Source organism: Anas platyrhynchos, chromosome 19, assembly GCF_047663525.1.
Source record: "Anas platyrhynchos isolate ZD024472 breed Pekin duck chromosome 19, IASCAAS_PekinDuck_T2T, whole genome shotgun sequence".
Taxonomy (NCBI): Eukaryota; Metazoa; Chordata; class Aves; order Anseriformes; family Anatidae; genus Anas; species Anas platyrhynchos.
Genome location: NC_092605.1, coordinates 11,667,298 through 11,691,307, shown reverse-complemented (window position 1 = coordinate 11,691,307; position 24,010 = coordinate 11,667,298). Strand labels below are relative to the sequence as shown.

Below are 24,010 nucleotides of genomic sequence, written 5' to 3'. Positions count from 1 at the left end.
GCCATGTATTTGTGAGCTGTGAGAGCCAGAGGGGGATTTGGTTGAAGCTGGGGTCTCCAGTGATAAACATACAATGCAGCCATGGAGGGGACACCTGCAAACTGTGCTGTGAGCAGCCGGTCTCTCATTTACAGTTGTTTTTGAAAAATGCATAATTTGGCAAATACTTTTCCATCTGTACCTCAATTCTGAAACTAGTCAGAATTAACAATTAATTTCTCATTTGGCTGTGGTGGACAGAACACCATTAGGGTTTCTCCACTGCATACACTATGGACAGCTCTTCACATTCCCCATCTCCAGCTGAAGATGGAGATGTCTCTGGACCACCTTGGAGTGATGTTCTGGCTGCGCTGCTGGCTGGATCACCAGCCCCAGTGTGGTGGTTTTACTGTGGTGATTTTACTTGGGAAAGTTAACTCCATCCCAGACAGACCCAGCACGCCCAGCTGGCTGGCAGTATCAGCCCCCTGCCCTGCAAACAGATCCAACTCTAGCTGAAAGGCAACCAAGCCACGCAAAAAGGTTCTTAAGACAACAGACCCTAAATAAGATGTGCCCATGCTTGTAACACCTCAAAATACAGTTGAGTGGAAAGGAATGTTGGCTCAATGCATTTGTACTTGGGCCCATTTGTCATCATCTCTGGCTTGTGACAGCTGTTTTGTGTCCTTTGGCATGTGGCAATGTATTATGTCCACTCTTCAGAGTGACTGTTGAGAAGCCAAGACAAACAGAAGTGAAGACTACTTTAGGATCTGCAGCCTAGAGCTCTCTGAGCACAGAACGGTGGCTTTTTACTGGGTGTGCTGTGGCAGTGATTAGAAAAAATTCCTTTCAGAGTGGAATTAATTTTGATCGTGCAAGCGATAAAAAAATGCAAATGCAAATCAGCCCAGACATAACACAATGATATGTCCCATAGAGATACCTCTAGGAGATATCAGATCTTGTTAACCTAGAAATAGGTAAAATATATATTGGAAATTTGATTTGAATTATTATCAGTTAAAAAAAAAGAGAGAGAGAGAAAGAGATCTGATCAAAATCTGATCTCAGAGATGAAAGATATGGATTTAAAAAGAGAACATCATAATGTTTGATAAATAGCTCCTATGCAAGGTATTATAAGAATTATTTAATGTTTGTTCAGCACGTTGGAAATACAAAATCCTAAATCAGAGTTGGGTTTATCGTTAGCTTAGTGTAACAGATGGTATAAGTACAATTAAACCAAGATGTATTGCAAGAGGGATTATTTTTCTTCACTCATTTGCAGAACTAAGCAAACTATTAGAGAGGTTGAATCTCATCCCACAACTCTGATCTAAGAGCATTTGAAATAATAATGATATGTGAAGCTAAGCTGTAGAGAGAAGCAATTTCTTTAGCACTGAGAAGTTTTATTTCCTTTTCCATATTTGTTTTCATTTGCTCTCTCTAGCCTCCATTAAGCAATTTTGCAGGCTTTCCTGGAACTTGATTGATGCGGAGTGCATTTTATTGTCAGAAAGAGAAACACAAGTTGCTGTAGAGACCTGAGTTAGCAAAACAAGCCGTTGATTTCTTGCCCTGACAGCATCCCATCTTTCTCCCAGGTCAGGCAGCCTGCTGAGACAGAGCATTGCTTTGGAGAGGATAATGTGGGCTTGTTAGTTTGAGATTATATTCTCTCAGGCATAAGCCACCTGAATCCCCTGTGCTCATGAGAGCAACTTTGAGACTGGAAACAAGCCCATGGTACCTTTTGGGGCCCTGCAAACATTTTCTGCAGTCAGTACACAGTAGACAGGCTATCCCAGGTCATGCTCAACGCGTGGTGCTGTGGTGGGACACTTGATGTCTTCTATGCTCTTCTCAGAGGAGTGTTGTTCTCCAGCCTGAGCCCTGCTCAGGTGTCCACTGTTGGTCCTAGCACATACAATGTTCACAGAATCACAGAATGGTTTGTGCTGGAAGGAACCTTAAAGACCATTCTGTTCCAATTCACTTGCCATAGTCAGGGCCCCCTGCCCCCAGCCCAGGCTGCCCCCAGCCCCATCCAGCCTGGCCTTGGGCGCCGCCAGGGATGGGGCACCCATGGCTCCTGGGGCAGCCTGCGCCAGGGCCTCACCACCCTCATAGTAAAGAATTTCTTCCTTATGTCTTATCTAAATCCACCCTCTTTTAGTTTAAAGCCACTACCCCTTGTCCTGTCACTACATCCCCTGACACAGAGTCCCTCTCCAGCTTTCTTGTAGGACTTAGGTGGCCCTCACTCCCTGTGAAGTGGTTCTGGTCTGGCAAAACCCTGAGTAAGAGCTGGGTATAGAACAAGTGTGATGGCCCTGGACATAGGCAGGACTTCTAGGCTAGATGTAGATGTAGACAGGAGATCAGGAGCTGGACAAAGACATGGACAGGAGCATTGTTCCCTCATAGATTTCTTCTCAGCCACACGTGGGTTTGGGCACCTGGGGACAGCAGGTATCAGCTTGTACCAGTCCCCTTGGAATAAGCTACATTTGAGGGAGACATCTGATGAAATAGGCAGGTGTTTGATCCAGGCCCTCCTTACCTCAGATAGACTTATCCAACCCCTTGATCTCAGGGGAGATGTTTGCACTTGCCCCATAAGGCCAGCCTGTATAAACATTACAGGTGATCATGTGTATTGGGGTACAGCAGATGGAGGTTTTGGCAATCTAACTAAGACCTCTTCTTTCCTTTGTAGGCTGGGATAATCACTGATGCCAGGCTCAAGGAACTAACCCCGGCCATGCCTGTCATTTTCATCAAAGCCATTCCAGCTGACAAGCAAGATACCCGTAGTGTGTACCCGTGTCCTGTCTACAAAACACGCCAGAGAGGGCCAACTTATGTGTGGACTTTTAACCTTAAAACTAGAGAAAATCCTTCCAAGTGGGTGCTCGCTGGTGTGGCGTTGCTGCTACAGATCTAGGCTCACCAGCAGAGTGCCTCATTTAAAATCCCTAGCAATTTCTTTCTCAGACAATTTTGAAAACACAGCTTTGCTTAGACTAAACCCAAGCTCCATCTCTCTGAGTAGTGGCCTCTTGGCCTAAATAGAGTCAGCAAGGAGCTGAGAGAGGTACAGACACTTGGACCAGATTCTTGACTGCTGTAAACCAATGTCCCTTGGTTCCTGCACTGCTGTGCTGGAAGATCCAAACCCACACCCAGATTTTCCATACCCAGAGAGTGTTAAGCTCAAATCTGAAATTAAAGTTCATTTCTCTTTCATGATTCAAAAGTAATTTTGCCAGAATCATAGGTAGTTCGGTGATGTGTGAAATTCTTTAGATCTTGTTCTTTTCTGTATGTGAATGTTTCTCATAAGTGTAATGTTGAACCCAGCAGCTGTGGTGGATGTGTTCTGTTTCTTGCTAATATTCATGTAAACTTTAGAACCATTGAAAATAGTATTAATATCTAACATGATTAATGTAATCAACAGTAAAAATGCAGCACGAGGCTTATTTAAGAAGACTATTTTGTAATGATAGAAAATTACTAATAAAAATCATTGTTCCTGGCCTAGTACTGCGTGGAGACCAGTATGACACATTTACTCATTGTGTGGAGAGCACGTGCAGTAACAGGTGGGACAAACGCAACTGTTTGGATAGTTGCACTTGTAAATGTGAATGGAATGGGTGAGAACTGATGAGTTCCATAAAGGGATGATGGTCTGTGCATTACCTCAATGAGCCAGGCACACAGTGCTTTTTGGTCTGCAGGAGCTGGGACATGGGGAGTTAGGGTTGCCTGGGGACCTGGAGCTGTCCTGCGCTCTCCCTGCAGTCTGCAGTGCTTTGTGGCATAGCACAAGTCCCTGCCTCTGCTCTTTGCTGTTTTTCCTCCCCATCTGGTATATGGTATCCTGCTGCCCCTCACCATGCATGTAGCCATGGGTTTTTCATTAGTGGGGTCACTGCCCTCTCTGAGCTTGATGCAGGTATCTGGAATTGTTTGCTGTATCTTACTGATACAACTCTAACCTGCCATATAGCATCATGCCCTCCCTGAAGATTCATTTCAGGAATCCTGTGAAAATCTCCTCCAAAGCCTGGGCTGAGCCCAGTGCTTCATCTCAGTGAGCAGGAGCTTACCAGCATCACCTGAGGACTCTACAGTGAACGGTCTCCAGAGAGGTCTTTAAATCAGAGGTTTCATCAGACAGCTTCCTCGGCCAGAGCATCCTAAAGAAGTGGGTAAGTGTGAAACCCCCAATGATCAGAAAGCCAAAAGCCAGGAAGCAACAGTGCTGATGTTCCCCGCTGACCACGTGTTGCAGTGCAGGGAAGCAGGCGTGTGTAGCATGGTGCTCTGCTGTCACCACATGTCATACTGGTCTGCTGGGAAGTGCTCCCGTGGCCTTGGTAGCTCTGCCTGCCTGTGTGCCAGTCAGTTATGGATGCTCACAAGGGCTCATCCAGCTTTCAGTTCATCTGGGTCTTGTGGAGAGCCCTACGCTGGGAGATGAAGAAAAGGATGATTCAACTTGCTGCCAAGGAGCTGATCTATGTTTGGTAGTCTTCAACCCCCCTTACTTGCATCTTGCCACTCCTGAAGGGCTTCCTGTGGTTGTGGAGCCAGCCAAGGGCTGGATGTGCAGAGGCTGCCGCAGGCTTCATGTTTGGTGGGCAGCACTGGGTTCCTCACAGCCTCATACCAAAATCATATCAAAGGCTTTTAGGTGGCCTCAGCTCACACTGATGGGGACATCCCATACCAATCCAGGGCATCTGCTTTCTACCCAGAGTAATGTAGGAGGGTGAGGTTCTTTGGTTTTGTGGGAGCTCCACAGTAACTGGCTTGGGCTGAACAGTGTAGCAGATGTCTTCCTGAGGGATTGCAGAGATGCAAAATCCTTGTCTTTGCAGTTCTGGAGAACACTGACCTTCTAGGGTAAGGTTAGATGAGGACACTTTCTGGCAAGAGCTTTGTTTAGTTGTCAGGCAGCAAGTTACGGCTTGGCAAAAGACATCTGCAGATATGTAATACAAGGGAGTGAGCTGTCAAAGCTGCCTATTTTAAAAGTGCACTTAACCTGTAAATGACGTAGCCAGTTCTGTAGACTATTCCAGATGTCCACTGTCTTGCTAGAAGATGTCTGTTAGTGGGAGAGCTATTAAATTAAATCACATTCCTGCTAATTTAAAATCAAGAGCTTTTCAAGTTGAGTGCATTAAATTCTCCATGTATTTGACCATATAGGACATATAGATGCACAGAGCACTGATGAATTGAACATGTAAAAGCAGGAGCAGAACTGCAGAACAGCAGTGCATTGTGCTCCAGATAACATTGCTTGGTTAGTCCTTCTTTGATATTTCTTGACAACTCCTTCTGCCACAGGCTTCGCACTGTTCCATAGGATTTCCTCCATTCCGGAGTCTGTTACTGTCAAAAATTTCATGTTTTCTCTCTTTTAGTGCCCCCTCTTCCTTTTTTCAGCATACCACAGCCTGCTCAGTATTGCTCTCCAGTTGTCCCCATACCTGAAGGGAAGGATAAGTCCACCAGTTCCTCAGGCACTGCTTGCTCTTTCCAGAGCAACAGCCTGGGCTGTTCTCCTGCCAGCAGAAGAAGAATGGGATGTTGACAACAAAATGGATCCGATTGTTTTATTATATATATCTTCCTGCATAATTCACCAGTTGGGCAGACAGGGTAGTGGGGAGATATTTATAGATACTAGAAATGTCACCAGGGTGCTCATTCTTCATCCTTTGAAAATCATCACGGGAAAGAGTTGGCTGCAAAATGCTACAACAGGAGAGTGAATAATTTGGTGCTTTAGGGGAGGAGAAAAAAATCTGACAGGCATGAGATTTTCCAACCATATCTGCCTAAAACAGGCAATTAAATACAGCTGGCCAAGCTATTCATTAGGAGTAGTGCATTAGTCAAAGGTGAACTTTTTCTGTCTGTGAGCTCTTCCAAGACAGCTGCCTGCTTGGTGTTTCCAGCGTACACCTTCCTGCCCACCTGTGGTCAGGTGGAAGGGGGCTGAGCTGCAAAGGACCCTGTCACCAGGGCTGGCACAGCCCCTCTTGTGCACAGAGATTTGCTACTGAAGGCAGAGGAGCCCTGCAGCCTCTGCGGTGGTCACACACCACCCTCTGAATGGCAAATCGCTGCTTGGAAGGCCTGGTGTTTAGCAAGAGGCTGGGCAGTGAGGATCAGGGCTCCTTATGCAGAAACTGGTTGTGTTTTTTCAGGCTGGCTTTTCTTTCATACCTAGATGGTGTCTCTCATCACTTCTTACCAGCTGGATTGTGGCTGCTTCTGCTCGTGTCCTCTCAGAGCACCCACGTAGCAAAATGAGGGTAAGACCTGGCCTTTGGCGGAGCTGCTGAGCACCAGCAGAAGCCATGAAGTGAGCTAGCAATGGTCATCAGCCAGTGGCTGTGTGGTGGGGTGGCACCTTCTCATGGGAAGCAAATGCTCAGCCCCTCATGGCAGGACACAGGGATTTCAGATGGTGCCACCTGTCTGGCTGGAGGAAGCTGTATGTCTCTGTGGGACATGCAGCAGGGCAGAGCCTGGGGCAGTAGGATTTTGCTTTGGCTTCAACATGGCATCCTGCAGGGTTGTCCCTTGCTGAAGAAGGTCTGAAGACAGGGCCCCATCAGGTCAGGTCACTTCTGAACTCTGAATCTGAGGTGTGAGGTAAAGCCTGGGTGCACACAGACTTATGCACCCCAGTGTCATGGGGCTGTAGGACCATCACCATGGGGCTGCAGGACCATCACCATGGGGCTGCAGAGTTTCACCCATCACCATGGCTAATGGCCTCAGAGTCCAATGGTCCCAGTTCCTGTTCAGCACTAAAACCCTGCCTGGTGTTAAAGCAGTTTTCGTCACCTCTTTGTGCTTCATGCCGATCCACAGAGACAACAAATGACACTATCCCTGGCAGTGTCTTGATTGGCGTTGGGGTGGGCACCGTTCTTCATCCTAGAAGGGCAAGAGGGAAAATTAAGGGGAGTCCACGGGACTGGTGCACATCTAAGGCTTCTCCTTACACAGGAATCACACCTCATTTTTTAATAAGGAATAACAAGACCAAAAAAAGATAATAGTCATTTTATTTGCACTCTCCCAGATTTCACCCCTTTTACATCAGCAGGAAGCTTTGAATGCAAACCCTATGTGGACTATTGCCCCTTGAGTGCTGGGCTGCTCACTATCTGGCATCTCAGTACAACATTCACGTGCCCTGACTTTGGGCACTGAAAAAGTAAGTGTCTCAGTCTGAGCTGATCTCTGGGCATCCTTTGCAGCCAGCAGGAAGTGGCTCATGTAGCGAGACATCTAACCCATCTTTGCAATCTCATCATGAGATCAAGGTCTGTTGAAATGCCCAAGAGACGCCAGGTCTGGTGGAGATGCTGAGATTTCTTACACCTGAGTACAAACTCCCACCCTTTTGTCCTGTCCCATTTCAGCCAGGTCCTGCATCCTACAATTTCATGTGGCACTGGATGCCCAGGGCAGCCCAATAAAGCTCTCACCTATTCTGAGCCTCTCTGCAGCTCACAGAGCCCTGTGGAGCTGGTTTGGTGCTGGCTCCTCAAAGACTCTGTGGTCAATCAGTTAACTTCAGACTGCTGACATTTTCCAAGGGGATGAAAGTAAAAGAAGGAAAATTGTGCTATTGAACACTTCATATCAGCCAAAATTGAATGAGCTCTCCTGGGACAGTGAAAAGGCTTTTCCATAGCCTGAGAGTGTTGTACCTGCTGCAAATTATAATCAGCAGAACACATTTCAAAGTAAAGTCTTCACAAATGCTTTGTAATGGTGCCCAAAATGTTGAGGTTAACCAACTCCATTCTACTGCAACCATTTCTCGCAGAGCGAAGGAAAATGAAGGCTCAACATGTGAAAGGAAAACCTGGCTGATGGTCAGTAGATTGGTTGCACTGGGGCAAATTTATTGTGACTATTAAGAGGCACGGGCAATGCTCAGTGATGCAAATTCTGCACGTATTACTGCTCAATTATTTACAGAATAAAACCAGCTTTAATGTGTCAGCTAGACACATTCATTTTATAAGGTGGCATTAATACATTTAATTAGCAATGGCTTATTAGATTCATGTCCATTATTATGCATTGTTTCTTAAATGACTGTAATTGCCCAAACAAATCTACAAATATATTTACCTTGTTAATGGTTGTGCACCTCATTTAAAAAGCTTTTAGACTGCAGAAGACATTCATGGAGTCATGAGCAGCCCTTCTAATTTGAGTGCTAGTGTGCCTGTTAGTGCAGAAGGATTATTTAAGGCTTTACATACTTTGTTAGAGCTTTGCAGCCTGCTTATCTATGCACAGACTTCACAAAGTTTTCCTTTAGGACATTTACATCATTCATTCCAATTGGTGTCAAAAGATGTGAGAATAAAGCCCAAATCTGCATTCAATATCTTGGCTCAATACTCCAAAGAGTGTGGCAGGAGCTAGGACGGGGGGAACTGAGTGCTTTTGTATCTCTGGTGTCTGCAACACCTCCTGTGTTGGGGAAGGGCTGTTTCAGGGTTCCTAGAGTCACTGTTGAAAATGCTGCCTTGTAGAAACCAGAACCTTTGCAGTGTTGTGTAAGGTCTGATGAAAGGTTCACAAGGAAAAATGTCCATGATCGAGGTTTGGTCCAGGCCAGCAAATGTGGGCTTACCTCTGAGCTGGGCAAGCAGAGGGATGCTCCAGACCACAGTGCGGCACCTGGCATCTCAGCTGGAGGCATAGCTGAGCTGCATGGTGTGCCGTTGGCTGTGCTTAGCAGAGATCTCCACTGCAGCCTCGTGCTGGAAAGTCATCAACACCCACGGTACATGTGGGATTGGATAAATGGAGAAATGATTGTAAGAGACAGGCAGAGTTCACAGGGTCTTAGCAAATTATACAGTGAATGCATAATTGTTGAAGGGAAATAAGTTTTGTTAGCTGCTGCCTGACAGATTAGCCGTCTGGATGTGGCTGTTCACTCTCTCACAGCAGAGGCAGGATAAATCAGAACAAAAACAGCTTTTTCTTTTGGAAACCACTTTCCCTTCTGCCATCACCATGTGCTATTTATGGAACTGGATTGTTATGACATTGCCTACATGTTGCCTGTGCCCTGTCTACTTAGAAAGCATTTCAATTAATTACTGTAATGCTATTAGTGGGAAGAAGCGACAGATAGGAAGAAAATGATTAGAAAATGAGAAATAAATTACTATCAGAGGTATCAGAGGTACTCACAACACAGAGTGAGGTTACCTCCCTTCGGAAAGGTATTTGATACATGGATGGATACGATGGCTGCCTGTGGATGAAGGGAGGTCTGCTCAGACTGGGGCTGGCTGACGATACTGGTGGTAAGCATGTGGAGATGCCTCCACTCAAGGAACCTGGTGCAAGCCGATGTCATTAGTCTCTTAATAGGTGTATTTACATGGGAAGCTGGGATGAATTGAACAGCACAGACAGGATTTGTCCCTCCTCATGCAGACCTGGAGGTTCACACTCCCATGCCAGCCTCCGGGCTGGTATGGATCAGGCCTCCAGCAGCTGAGTGGGGCTATTCACGTGATGTGCAGCAAATGCAACAGGGCCCTGCTCCTGGCCTCTGCACCAGACGCAAGGCTGGAAGGTGGCAGAGATGCCAGCTACCAAAATATTGGAGGGTTCACAGGCCTCAGGGCTCCGAGCTGTCAGGGCATGTGTCACTGGGGAGATCTCTGCCCGCTGCACTGCTGATCCCTAGTGGCCCAGGGACTGGTCTGGACTGGCTGCCAGCAGACTCGAGTTTGCTGCTTGCCTTAATTAATTTCCCTGAAGGAGCCACGCTTTGGGATGGCAGGAGTGCAGCCAGATGCTGACCTTCAGGTCTGGGGGTAGGGAGTGCCAGGGAAACCATCTCCAGCCGTGTCCCCTGCTCACCATGCCCCAGCTTTTTTATGTTGTCCCCTCGGGTATTTATAGAGGCTCATGAGATCCCCTCTCCTTCTCCTCTTCTCTAGGCTAAACAGGCCCAGTTTACCTACAGAACAGATGCTCCAATCCCTTAATCAGCTTCGTGGCTCTACGCTGGACCCTCTGGGGTCTGTTCTACATCCCTCTGGTACCGGGGAGCCCAGAACTGCACACCGTATTCCAGGTGTGGCCTCACCAGAGCTGTGTAGAGGGAAGATCACCTCTCAACCTGCTGTCCACACTCTTCCCGATGCAGGCTAGGATCCCGCACAGTCCACGTCTGCTCTCCAGGAGTCTGTCCCATCTTGTCCTGTCACACCAGGTCCTGAGCACCAGAGAAGGGGGGTGGCCCCATGGGATACCCCCCACACGCACCATGAGAGAAAGGCACCTGTGGCAATACTGTAAGATGTGGTCACACAGGATGCCCATGGCCTCTTTCTCACCCTCAGTGCCAATGTGACAGGGTGCTGGATGTGACAGGTCCACCCCTTGAGGTGCTCCTGCTGGACTCTGAGCTGCAGTTTTCATGAAAATCTACTGAGGTAGCTTGGGACAGCGGAGAGCAACTGCAAAGGCCCCACCACCACACAGGTCCCCTCAGTGTTAGCTCAGAGCCCACGCCAAGCAGCTCGGTGCATGGCACGGGGCCCGGCACAGCACACCATCCCATCAAGAGCATCGCCCAGCATGCAGTGTCCTCCTTCCAATGGCAGTGCCTGCGCTGCCACAGCAGGGCATGATGCTGAGGAGGAAGATGCTCTCCATGCACTGATCCTGGAAGATCTGGGGGTCCCCAAGGCTCCAAAGCCTGCTTTTACCTGGCACATTTCTGGGGAGAGCTGAGGGCCCTTCCCTCTGCACCTCCCTTTAACAGCTCTGATAGGCGACCTGTGGCTGCTTTCACATCATTAGAAGCTCAGCTCATGCATGCACCAGGCTGAGAGCATGGGATCTGCCAGATATTCATCACAAAACCATCTTGCTGTTGGCAGATTCCTTCCATATGTTTCTTAAATGGGGTGAGGCAGCGCCCCTCTCCTACCACTCATGCCCCAACCTGCGCATTGTGCTCTGCTCCACAAGATCCTCCTGCACAGGGCTCCTTGATGCTGACAAGCAGGGGAAGGGGAGAGGGGTTGCATGGCATGTCCTGCCCAGGAAATGTGAGGGAGGTCATGAGCAGCAAGCTGGAATCCCCACAAGGTCTGGCCTTCACTTTCCAACACAAGAGACATCGCACAGGGCATGAGGGAACATGGATATGAATCTAATTATGGTGTGGAAAGAGTTGTCAGGCCTGGAAATCAATTAACTGTTCTTCAGAAGGACTGAGTCCCTCAAACTGAGAAAAGTTATGAATAGAAAAATGTAAAGGCAAAAAGAAAATGGACAGAAAACTAAAAATTCTTTAAGGAAAGTTACTTGGAAGCAAAAATCCACAAGCAGAAAGGCAGGTGTAAGATCACGGTGAATGGATGGCATTAGCAACTGCAAATAAATCTGAATGCAATGCAATGAAACAGAGGAAAAGCAAACCTTCACAAACCAAACTGTGAGATGTAAGAAATCAGTAAGGGAAGTAAGCAGAGGTGTTAGTATCTTCTGGGATCAATGCACTCAGTTGGTTTTCCTGTGTCTCTCCCTAGAAGAGCTGGGGCTATTGCCCACCCAGCAATGTTCACTTTTGAGCTGCCCTCGAAAACATGGGAATTTCCAAAGGCCCCACAATTTGTGAACATAATGAAATGGCCACCTGTGATGACCCAGCTGGATGAGGTGCTTAGGAAGGGAGCATGAATGAAAGGCCATATGCAGTCCCTCTGATGCTGAATGAAATGCCAGCAATGTGATTATTGCAAGTTTCCAAGGCTTTAGAGAGCATAGGTCTGTCACACAAACAAATGATGCAATTGGTTGGGCTGACAAAGGTATCTGCTCAGACATAATAGACTTGGTCCACAGGAGGCATTTTATTTACTGATGCATAATATGCTAATAAAATTTCAGTTTGGGAAATGCAGAGTGAGGGGGTGGGTTTTGGGAGGAAGGACTCCACCAGGAACTGCGATCCCAGGGTGCCCTAACTGCGGAAGGGGAGCAGGTCAGTGCTGGCAGCAGACCTACATGTCAGCATTGGAAGAGATGCTCAGAGCATAGCAGTTAACTGGGAGCATCTCAGTTTTGGACAAGGATACCTGAGAGCTGATGCTTTTACATTACAATGTGTTTGGTTACTAGCCTGGCAGTAAACCCAGGCACAGAGCGGAGATGTCCCTGTCCCTGCAGGTGTAAGGAGAGCAAAGTGATTGTCTTCTCTTCTGCTCACCTTCCTTGGAGACAGGTCACCACAGGGCTGTTTCCAGAGATGAAACCATCTCTCTCTTGATCATGCACACTGCACTCTGTCCTCCGTGGCCTTAGCATGAACCCTAAGGGTGAATTGGCTCCTGAGGGGAGGTGTTTCAGCACTCCTTAGAAGAACCAGTTCTGACTCTGCTGGGAGATTGCACTGGAGCCAGCAGCACCTTGTGGTCAGCAGCCCACACGCTTGCCTTGCCTGCCTGCGGGCCTGATCCTGCTCCCCTCTCTGTACCAGCCAGACCTCCTGCTTTGTGTGTTTGCTCTTAGTAGTCATTTGTCCCTAGCCTGTTTGGTTTAGGAACATCTGGGATGGGTTATGACAACAACAGCATCTGGTGTCAACCCAGCCAGGTTGGTGGGACCGAGGAGCAGGGACCGGGGACATGTGTCAGAGAACTGCTGGGGCAAAGTGTCAGGCTGCCTGCACAGGTGATGGTGCGTGGGAGAAGAAACGAGAGGCATCTGCAAATTAACGAGACATTTGATTGCTGGCTGGGATATACTTGACTTCAGAGGACCTCTGCATCTGGGAGCAGTGCCAGTAGGCTGAAGAATAGAATAATTGGCATGGGTTGATGGGTGGATAACAATAAAAAAGCTCTATTAACACTGACAGTTGATGAGATTGGAGAACTGCTTTGTCAGGGGCCATCTCTTCCCCTTCAGTCTCCACATGCATGCAGAGGATTGTCTGATTTAAGGTTAAATCTGTCTAAAGAATAAGCCAGAATTGCTGTTATACGAGAGGCATGAAAACAACTTCCTCATTACCCTGGCCACCACATATCACCCATCCACACCCACTCATCCATGGGCTTATGATAAGCTGATCATAATGTCAAGTGGTAAGTGTTCCTCCAAACAGTCCTTGTGGCCCCATCCTCAAATCTATGCTAAACCTTTCTGTCTTTTTGCTGTGTTATACATAAACATATATGTACAAAATATTTTTCTGATTTTTTTTTTTAAGATATCATGGTAGCCAAAAGGGTTGTCTGGGAAATCAAAAGGCAACCGAGTCCTTCCCAGTGGAGATCAGCTCAAGGCAAACCATTGCCTGTGCTGATCTTCAAAGAAGATAGCAATCAAATGCTTTCAGTCTTCCTGGACGATTGTTTTATTAGTTAAACCTGGAGAACTGAAAAAACACAGAAAATTTACTCATCTTATAACATTTCCTTGTAAAGATCAGTCAGGAAAATCTGTGGATGGACTCCCAGAGTAGGTGGTGAGTTAGCAAGAGGTGATGAGCAAACACGTCTCTCTGCAAAGACCACCTAAGAACTGGTGATGCCTTCGCAGTGCTGCAGGGACTGGCTGCCACTGCAGGCTGTAGCTAGGGCTCCTGCAGACAGCAGTGCGGTGGGTGAAATCACACCAGGCCAAAGACACATCTTTTCCAGAAGTGGCACCTTGAAAAAACTGACAGGGAGAGTTCACCACTTCTGATGGTGCTTGCTCCTGTATCATTGTCTCTAGTAAAATCTGCAACTTTTATTTCTAGTCGGTCTATGCCTGGCTTCAGCTCCCAGATATCAGTCCTGTTGTCTTTCCCAGTGTACTGCAGAGCCTTTCAGAATTTGATGTTTCTCCTCATTAAGTTACTTATTTGTTGCGAGCACATTGCCTTTCAAGTCTCTCTTCAATTAGCTAAACAGATCAAGTTTTTAAACCCTTTACTTCAAAGTGTCCTCTCCTGTCCTCAGAACATTTTACGGCACTTTTTTTTGCACTCTCACACTTTTTATCATTCCTCTAATGTGTGTGGCTGGCCTCAGCATAGTCATCTCCAGAAGACAAAGTCACCTCCCTGCCCCAGCCCTCTCCTCTGTTCCTATATCTAAGAGCAGTGTTAGCTGTCTTGCTGCTGAGCCACGTGGAGCTGCAGTGCTGCTCTGAACCCTAAATCCAGGTCAGTGCTGGGGCTTTGAGGATCAGCTTTGGTCATGGTTGCATCAGCTGTGAAGCTGTGCCAGAGCTCTCTGCAGTCACACTGGGCAGCTTACCTTTAAGTATATATCTGTGTTTATATATGAAATGGAGGCTGTATCTTGGCTGTGTTGATCAGCTTTAAAACCAGTGGCCTGGGTTTGATCCTGCCTGCTGTCAGCCCTTGTCTTGCAGAGTGGAGGAGCTGGCAGCTCACTCAGAGCTGTGACTGCAGAGGAGCAGGGCAGCCACTGCTGCCAGCCACTGCTGTGGTGTGCCTTTTGTGCAGGAGGACGTGCAGCCCCCTACAGCCCTCGCTGTGGTCCCCTCCAGTGCTCCATCACCTCCCAGCATGTCAGCACAAATGACCTCCTTGTCTCAAGCCACAGCCGGCTGGCATGCTGCAGTGGCAGCAGCTGGAGGAAAGGACAAGGGATGGGGAGTGTGATCCTTTCCTGGACCATTTTTCCAGCTCCACTGACCCATACACTTCCTGAGCTGGGATTTGCATCTGATTCCACAAGGAGAGCAGAGAGGGGTGCAGGCTGGAAGAAGGTGAGATGGTGGCTTTCCCAGAGCTTTTTCCCTACCTTGGTCATCACCACATCCCACAATATTTGGAGCTGATCCTCTAGCACATCCTCCCCACTTCTTTCCTGTAGGCTTTGTGCACATAGAGATGAACGTGCACTGACTGATTTTCTAAAACTGATCAAGTTTTTAGCAAGTTTTCGCAGAAGGATGTCCCAGCCTGAATCAGGTATGACTGCATGTTGTTGCTGTATAGTGGGTTTGTTAATTAACAATGAAGGAGGTGGCTGCCTGCTCCTGAGACAATGAGAAATTGTCTCCTTTTAAATGAAAATCCTTTGAATTCCAATGTACTAGAGCCAGGACATTGACTAATAGGCTGTCCAACAGGTGCTAATTTGAATTTACCTTGGAAAAAAGACGTGACGTGGAAGGCGGATTAAATCACATAATCCAGCATTTGACTAAATACATTTCTTGAGCTCCTTGATCTGTCCTATTACTTGATAGCAACCAGCCTTGGAATAATATCTTCAAACTTTAACAGGGGTCGGTGAAAATCATGATTTGGCACCCTCAGTGCTCATAACTGGGCCAGTAAATAGGGCAGCATGTCCAACACAGCCTGGCATACCTTGGGGATGAGCGGATGCCACTCCTGACCATAGTCCATCAATGGCAAGTCCCATGCAGCATGCTGCAGGCTGCAGGAGCTCTCCAGATACCCCCATTCTTCAAGTAGTCAGGCACATGCCAGAGGGATGGGAGCTCTGCTGGCATGCAGGGCAGAAAGCAGCAAAGCAGGACCCTAACTTTGCCCAGTCTCTACCTTGCAAAGTCTGCGGCAACTGCCTGCCCTGGAAGCAGATGAGAAATGTCCAGCCTGATGAGCTGCTGAACTCAGCTGTTTCCTGAGATGTTTGGTTCCTCTCCCCATCCATTTGAAGAAAAGGTGTCATGTCTTCCCATCCACTCACCTGCAGATAAAGGTAGCACTGAGCTGGCTGTCCTTTGTGGACAGAGAAACAGCCCAGCCTGGTGGGACAGGGTGAGCAGACGTGACCAAGCTGCAGTAACCTGGTTCCAGCAAGCACCAGCCTAGGGGGAGTGGAGGAGATTAAACCAGAATCCAAGCTGGCTGCCAGATTCCCCTTGTGGTAAAGCTTTTCCAGCACAGTTAGCTGATTCTTTCATATTTAACACTATGCATGTCCCCAGGCTGAGCTTCTCCAACATAAGCAGAACAGGGATACCACACCACCCATGTTCAGCCTCCCCATGCTGTCCTCCTTTTCCCACCCGGTCTTTGGAGGCTCAGGTAAGAGCATCTCTTCAGTTCCACAGACAGGGGGATGTTTCTGTGTAAACACAGCCACTAAGAAAGCTTGGGTAAATGCCTCTTTATTTTGCTCACAGCAGGCAGCTCAATTTGTCTCTAATGAGCACTAGCATGCTCTCCTGCTATCAGTCATAGCAATTACCCCGGACTCACCAGTTGCATACAGAAAACGTCAATAACCAACAACAACCTGCAACATGCCTGGTGACATCAATGACACTGTGGCAAGGCCACCAAACACATAGGAAGAGGTGAGTCAATGGCTTCATATGAAACTGAGGACAAGGCATGGGGGCTGCTGCATCTCCTGCTGCAGGAGGAGGGTGCTTTGCAGCAGGGTGAGCACAGGGGTACCTGTGGCTGGCAGCTCTCACCCTCTGGTGGTTCCCACGGGTGGACAGCAGGCTGCGGGGAGCTACCACCAGCCCAGGGCTTTCATGAAGAGGCATTGTTTTTTTGGCAAGAGAAACCAATGGCCCTCCATATGTAGGAGCAGAGGAACTTGTCCTGGTCCATTTTAAGAGCTGTCCCCTGAGACCTTCTCCTCCTTTGTGCGTTAGCCCTACATAATGAAAGACCTGGGTCTGCAGAAGTTCACTATGGGCAGACACCTCTCACTTAGATCAGAGGCCATGGGGCACACCTCCAGCAAGAAATCTTTGTCTTTTGCTCAAAAAGACATAAATTCTGCCTGTGAATTCATTTTTTTGGCTGAGGATGAGATGGGACATGGAGATGGAAAGCAAGGTGACCTCTGCCCATAATCAGGTGAATTTCCTTCTTTTTGCCTGATGTCCAGCAATACTGACAATGAATCATACGTAGTACCCACCCCAGGGGAAGGGGATGAAGGCATAAATAGGCCTGGCTGCAGGTGGCCTGCAGAAAATGGGAGAGCAGTGGCTGCTTCGGGTTGAACAGGCAGAGCTGAGAGCAGATCTCTGGGGTAGGTCTACAGTTCATGGTCTCACATGGCCCATCTCTCCAAGAACACAGGCTGCAAATCCCTGCTGAGCTGTGGCCTAGAGGTCCCTGAAGAAATGCTAGCAAGCTTTTAGGAGCTTTCACTGGTCTCTCTGCATGTCCAGTATGGCATCCTCTCAATCCTCCCACAGGCAGTGGGGGATTGCAGCACCATCAGCCTCCTAGAGAGTACAGGGATGATCTGAGCAGGGTTTTCAGCCATTCAGGGAAAAAGGAAAATGCTCAGAAATAAATGCTGGGTGTATTTCAGAGGTGTTTCTATTCTCATCATCATCTGATCTAAAGGACAGTTCTGCCAAAACAAAAATAATATTCTACTCAAAATATTAAAATAGAGACTTGTGAATAATAAAGTGTCTGGAGTTCTATCCAACCTCCTGTCATAAATGCAGGATATAAATTTTCATGCATCCTTCTTTGCAGACTGTACAAGGGGCTATATTGCCAAAGTGGTTGTTCTAGGTAGCCTGCTGCTTGGACTATTTTTCTACTGCTCTCTACACTCAAAAAGGGCACAGTTAAAACTTTGTGAGAACTGTACTTCTCTTTTTCTGAAGTCCTTGGTTGTACTGCATAGTATGCAAAGCCAGGAATGAATTTGCCTTCAGCCCTGACCTAAAATCAGATCTGTGCAAAATAAAACAGGTTAGCACCAGCCCACCTGCCTCGTATTTTTCCTTTTAGAGAATTACAGCCAGAATTAATCCTAAATTCATCTTAATAAAAATAATGATCTTCAAAGGAGATGGAGCAGAGCAACCACATATCAAAGGGGGATGTTATAACAAGAAGACTTCTTGCAGAAGTTATCATAATTGACAACACAGTAACTGGAAGAGAGCAGTGGCTCCTTGATAGAAGGATAGCTTCTGGGTAAGTAATGTGAACTTTTTGTTACTAATTAGATTATATTTTGCAGCAGATATATCACAGGTTTTGGTACTACCTCGGTTCCTTTTGGTAAGTGCTTTGTCTGCCACACTCCCTGTGAAGATGTGTGCATGCTGTCACGGCAGTCGGGGCTGGTGGGAGGCACATGGTTCTGGCTGCTCAGCATGTCCCAGGGGAGGAGACCCTCTTCCCAGAGGTTTATAATTTTGGTAAACTTTACTCAGGGTGACATTTTTTAGGAAAGATTCTGCATCAAACTGAAAAAATCCTGGACAAAATTCTGAAAGCTATTTGAAAATGTTTAGATGTGTGAACTTTGGGGCTGGGAACTAATGGGTTTGTCCAAACAGCCCCAGTGCCTAAGAATGCCTATTCCTATGAACATTCACTCACATTCAGATGATTTTATATGCCTCCATAAAACAAAAAACAAAAACAAACAAAAAATTTCTCAGTAGTGTCTGAAAGATGTCTTACAAGGAAGCAGTGAAGTGTGTTCAGACTGGGACAGGAAAGGAACTGGGATGAGTTGGGCAAAGCTGCTAGGAGTTGGTGGGTGTCTGTCTGGAATATGACATGAGAAAGATAGGGGAGGCCTGGGAGAAGAAGCCGGAACTGTATTTTACTGAGTGTTTATTAAAAAGAACTAACCTGAGGCAATTCCACAAGTTTGCACAAGATGTCCTAGCACCAAATGCAAAGTCAAACCCTGAATCAATTAGTAAATACCAACACACCCTCCCCCAAACCAAAGCAAAACAAAAAAAAAAAAAAAACAAAAAAGTAAAAACAAAACAAAACAAACAACAACAACAAAAACAGCTGTGTAGTCCATTACAGATTGCAGATTCCTTTTTTCATGTGTTTCCATCTCATGCACTGCACAGAACAGATCTTCTCCAGGGACATGCCAGAGCTGGGTGCTGAAGGGACACTACTACCTATAGAGCCCTACATCAAATTTGGAAGGAGTTTTGGGAATGGAGTATGGAAGAGCTTTTGGCTGATGGGGTCATGGGCAGTGTTGCTGGTCGATGGCTGGAAGTTTGGTGCCTGTGTCTCCATGTGCTGCCTGGGAAATCATGCACAAAAGACAACACTGATTTTGGGCCTTATTTTCCAGACACAATAGTACCTGATTTGCAGAAATTCATAAATGCAGCTGAGACTCTTCCTTTACATCCCAAAGATGTTCTATGATGGTAAATCTTCCCAAACAAGTTCCTTTTATAAACCTGGCCCTTGAGAATGCACCAACACAAATACTATTACCTTTCCAAGCCTTAAGTCTTTGTATAATAAGGAGACATTGGCCCTTCATCTGGGTGTCTGGAGATAAACTTACCTTTATACAGCCTGATTTATTCTGGTGATGAACGCCATTAAAGAGGCTCTTGGAAATGAGAGTAGGAGATGTGAAACGGGCAATAAAGAAAGCATCCTCTCTCAGGACCAGGACTAGGAATTTGTGTTGTCTGCTGTGAACGCCAGGCTGCTCGGAGAGCAAGGAGACAACAAGGGATGGCATTTGTTCCATCAGAGAGCACTATTCAGGTTGGTGGTGAAAGAAAGAGTCACAGGACCTGGACATTACTTATGTCCTGTGACCTGGACGGGACATTATTTATGTCCTATGAACAATTATTATTTATGCCGTCCTATTTGACATGGGGCAATTTCTGGACTCTTCTCCACAGAGGCCACCCATGCAGGCCCCTGCTGCCAAAATCTTGCCACATAAACCCAGTACAAAGACATCTCTGACCAGTGGCTATGGGGCAGAGGGACAGTTCAGGCACCAGAATCTCATCTGATCACAAGGGGCTTTGGCCAATAGTGGAAGCTTTAAAGTCTTTGAGCAAAGTTTTCTTAGGTGCTGACAGGTTCTGATGGCAGAGGGAAGGAGAATGATTTGTCTTCACAGCTATTTTTTTTAAGGCAGAGCAGGAGTAAAAAGGATTATTTCTTTCCGTTAAGTAGCGTCTTGCCATGGTGCTGTTTGCTGTGGCTCTGTGTGGACACTGAGCTGCTGGCAGTGCATCTCCTCCCTGTGCCTGCTCACTTGTATTTGGTCAGTGACAGACCTGCCCTGCATGGACAGGTTTCTCCCTCCTCTGTTGACCACTAAAGCAAACACTTCATAAACATGGCAGTGCATGTTTCCCTGCTTGCATGCTCCACTGTGAGCTCCCTGTTTGGCTAAGTCAGTCTCTAGTTGCATGCAAGGATCAAAACACAGGCATGGAAGATGATTTAGGAGTGCTGCAAGCAGCTTCTCCTAGTTATCTGCATTTTTTTTTTCCTTGAGTGACTTGATTTATCAAAGTCCTCAGCCCAGTTATTCTTCCATTTCCCACTAGAGCCCAGAACAGAAACCTCTATGCAATACATCTCCTTGGGGGACTCCCCAGATGGAGCTCTGTTAGCTGTGGAAGCACAGATACAACGGCAGCACAGATTCTCCTGACTTCTTATCACAGAGTTGAGCCTGAAAATCCCAAAGTTCTGACTGAGCTGAGTGCTCCCATGTGCTTGATCGCTGCCAGTGGTGCCAGGTATTGCAAAGACTGAAGGTGGCCAAATAAGTCCGTGCTGTCCCTACAACAGCTCTTCTCCCAGGCTCCTTTGGTCTCTTAATGCTGCCACTAACACAGAACATAGGTGAAGTCACTGGTAAGGCTTAGATAAACTGAGTCCCAGTGGTTTGAGGGCAGTTGATGGAACAGAGGTGGCATGAGGAGTAGGAGAAAAACCACGCCTTGCTGGGGGATTCTTTGGGATCTGGAGGGCCTGGATAAAGCATGCAGCAAGAGTCTGCTGTCCGGGGAACTTTGCTGGTGGAAATCTGAGCAATGCAGCAGGCACTCACTTCTTAAATAAGCTAAAAATAAATTCTTCAATCCAAAGTAATCCCTTTTTGGGCAGCCCAAAGGGCAACTGGTATTAGGCAACTCTTTTACCTTGCCCTAGGACATCTAACTTTCAGTTACTGCATCAGGGTTAGATGAATCCTGGCCTGAAAAGACTGAGGTAGCTCCTGAGCTTTGTTGCAGCCAAGCAGTTTTGATCACAGCAGGCACCTCTGTCCAACGTATAAACCCTACAAAATCTCTGAGCAGATCTGGCCCCTAAAGAGTTCTGAGGCAGCATTTTGGCACCAAATGTTCTGAAAGACAATTTAGTCATCCCTGAGATGACTTCTACCCTGATGCAGTCTTGTGGCAAGCAAAGAGAGACACCAAGAAGGTGAGCAAAAAGGATTTCCTGGCCATGCTTGGATATTGAAATGGACACGTGCTGCGAATCATCCAGATCTGTCCTCTGTCCCCTGATGGATGCCCCTCTCCTATAGCAACTGAACTGAACTGAAGAGCACTGCTTTTTTGGCAGATGCAGAACTCTGTCAGCAGCCTGAAGTTCAAATTAAAATAAACAAACAGTGCTTCCCAAAGCTCGAGCTGCTACCTGGCATTTCGACAAGGAGGGAGATGGGGCACTGGGGCGTATTCCCAGGCTGCTCCTGACTCACTGTATGACTGGGGTGAGTCATTTCCGAAGGTCTCTCCTTCTGATGTCCTCTCTGCTCTGCAGGGAATGATAATGCTCCTGGAGGCTCTTGCAAATCTCCATTCATTATTAAATGCCTGTAAGTGCACTAGTGCCTGGGAGGAAATGCCCTGTGGAAACAGATCCCTCCTTCATGGGCAGAAAGCACATCCAGGCTTGAAGTGAACTTCAACTCACAGAACAGAAGTGCTCACCAAATTGTGGGTTTTGTCTATGAAAATAGCTGAGAGAAAGATGATTTATTGTTCAAAGAATTACTGAAGCAATAAGTCTTAGCAGCCACATAGCATTTATTACATCAAGAAACATCACCCATCTGGTCTCAATGCCTTATAATGAACAACTATACCCAGCACCCAACCAAGGAACTTGGGGTTGCTGAAGCAGACTTGCTTTTCAGAAAACAACTCAGTTTTTGAAATCACCCATACTTAGAAACTTCACTTTCCTTGTTAATTTGTTCCAGTGATAGTCCATCTGGCTTCAGGTCTCACCAGCTGATTTTTCTGATGCTGGATAAAAGAGCTGCCTTAATATCTTATAATTTTCATTCCCTAAAAGTGTTTTCACTTAGTGATCAAGCCACCTCTCAGCCTCTTGCTATGAACTAAAATGCTGATCTTTGTAAAAACCTCACTGAAGAGCATTTCCCCTGTTCAGTTTTGAGTTTGACTCTTTCTCCACTAAGACATCTGTATCCGTCCCAGGAGTCCTGCTCCAGTTCCTGGAGGGCTGACTTCTTTTACTGTATTCTGGCATTTTTTGTTCAAAGGACTCAGAATACCCTTGCATCAGAACTTTCCTCTTTTGTTGATCTTTGCTTCCAAACCCCTCTGTGTCTCTTGCAACTTTTAGTAGCAATGATTTTATCTTTATTTCTGGGTTGCTGAGCTCAGTGTTGAACAGTGTATGGTGTTATGCTAAGCTTTGCCAAATGCCACTTGCAACAGCTCTTCAGAGGGTAAACCCCACTGAAACCCAATCTGAGATCTGCCAGATCCCTGCTGCTGCACCCATTTAACATCAGCTTTCTCAATAATGTGCAGTGATAAAATCTTAATCAGATTGTCAAGTAGCATATTATCCAATACTGTAGGAAAAACTAAGCGTATTGCATCATTGACAGACCAAATTTTAATATTAGAGAATGATTTCAAGTGTCTTTGACAAGATCTATTTTCTCAGTCCCATACTGACAGGTGTTAATTATTCTGCAGTCCTTTAATTTGTCATCCGTTTTCAACGTCTTTGCAAGGCAACTGAGAGTAGGGCTAATCCTTAGGTTCTGGGAAACATCACTATCTGTTGTGCTGTAGCCAGGGGTGGTGGGATAGCTTCTGGGAAGATGAGGCTTATTGGGCTGGCCATTCCTCCCACCCAGACTCTTGTCCTCCATCAGACTACTCCACCACCTTTGTGGGTTCCCAGCAACATTTCTGTATTTTTCCCTTCAAGGAGAGGATTGTCCGTTCTGGCTCTGGATCTTACCCTCCCCAGAGGGACAGGTTGCTGCTATGGTGTTCAGTTTAACTCCCTGCAGCCCTTGCTGTGCTCTGTGCCAACAGCCACACGAGGAGGTGGCATCATGGTCTTGCTGTTGAAGTGACCTGTAGCTAAGCCATCTCCACTACATAGAAGAGACTGCTGGCAAAATCCAACCCTGTTGTTCCCAGCTGACCCCCATCATACCCATCACAAGGCCTACCAGGTAAAGGCCTTTTCTTAGATGGTTTCTCTGCCCATGGCTAGTCTTGCTCTTTCTGTGCTCCACTGCCTCAGTCCTCAGAGAGGACACCTGCTCAGCACGCCCCTGCCCTGCCAACTCTCCTCTGTGCACTGATCTCCAGAGAGACAAAGCAGGGTCTTCATCACCACACCTTCATCCACAGAAAGTGAGAGTGAATTGTGCCACACCCTGGCTGTGTATGTGGGTGTGTGCCCACAGGGACCGCTGCCTTCCTCCACACAGCCCAGGAGGACCCTGCCAAGTGACCCGGAACAGGGCAGGCTGTGATGGCCTGCACTGGAGCAGGCCAGGCACTCTCCATGCCACCCATCAGAATCCCTCCTGTCACACAGTCAGACCCTGTGTGGCAGGAACAGTCTGGAAGAGACCTCATCTGGGATGGTGCCAGGTTGCCCATGCCCATGGAGATGCCCCTCTGACCACCAACAGGGATCCTGTGGAGATCACCTAGTGGGGCCAGCAAAGATGGCTGGATATCAGAGCTTAAGGTCCTCACCATAGAACTGAAATCAATTATTACAGGAATTGGAATCAGCAGGTTTTATTGTCCTTTGAGGCAAGAATTGGCTCCAGCTTCATCTCAGTCATCATTGGTTCTCAATGCCATAAATCCTGCTGTTCTCTTCAATACCTTTTATGGGAAGTGAAGAAATGAGCTAATTCCCCATTGCTCCCTCCCCACTTAT

General features: G+C 47.0%; 1 protein-coding gene across 6 annotated transcripts in view; it reads left to right on the top strand.

Annotated features, from left to right (window-relative positions):
- DNAH9 (dynein axonemal heavy chain 9) overlaps positions 1-3,540 on the top strand; it is a 200,549-nt gene extending 197,009 nt beyond the window's left edge. For all 6 annotated transcript variants that reach the window (XM_072025908.1, XM_072025907.1, XM_072025906.1 and 3 more), the window contains one exon: positions 2,714-3,540. In XM_072025908.1, the coding sequence (XP_071882009.1) occupies positions 2,714-2,941 (228 nt within the window). In that variant the 3' untranslated portion in view covers positions 2,942-3,540. The remainder of the gene's footprint in view (positions 1-2,713) is intronic.
- The last annotated feature ends 20,470 nt before the right edge of the window (positions 3,541-24,010 follow it).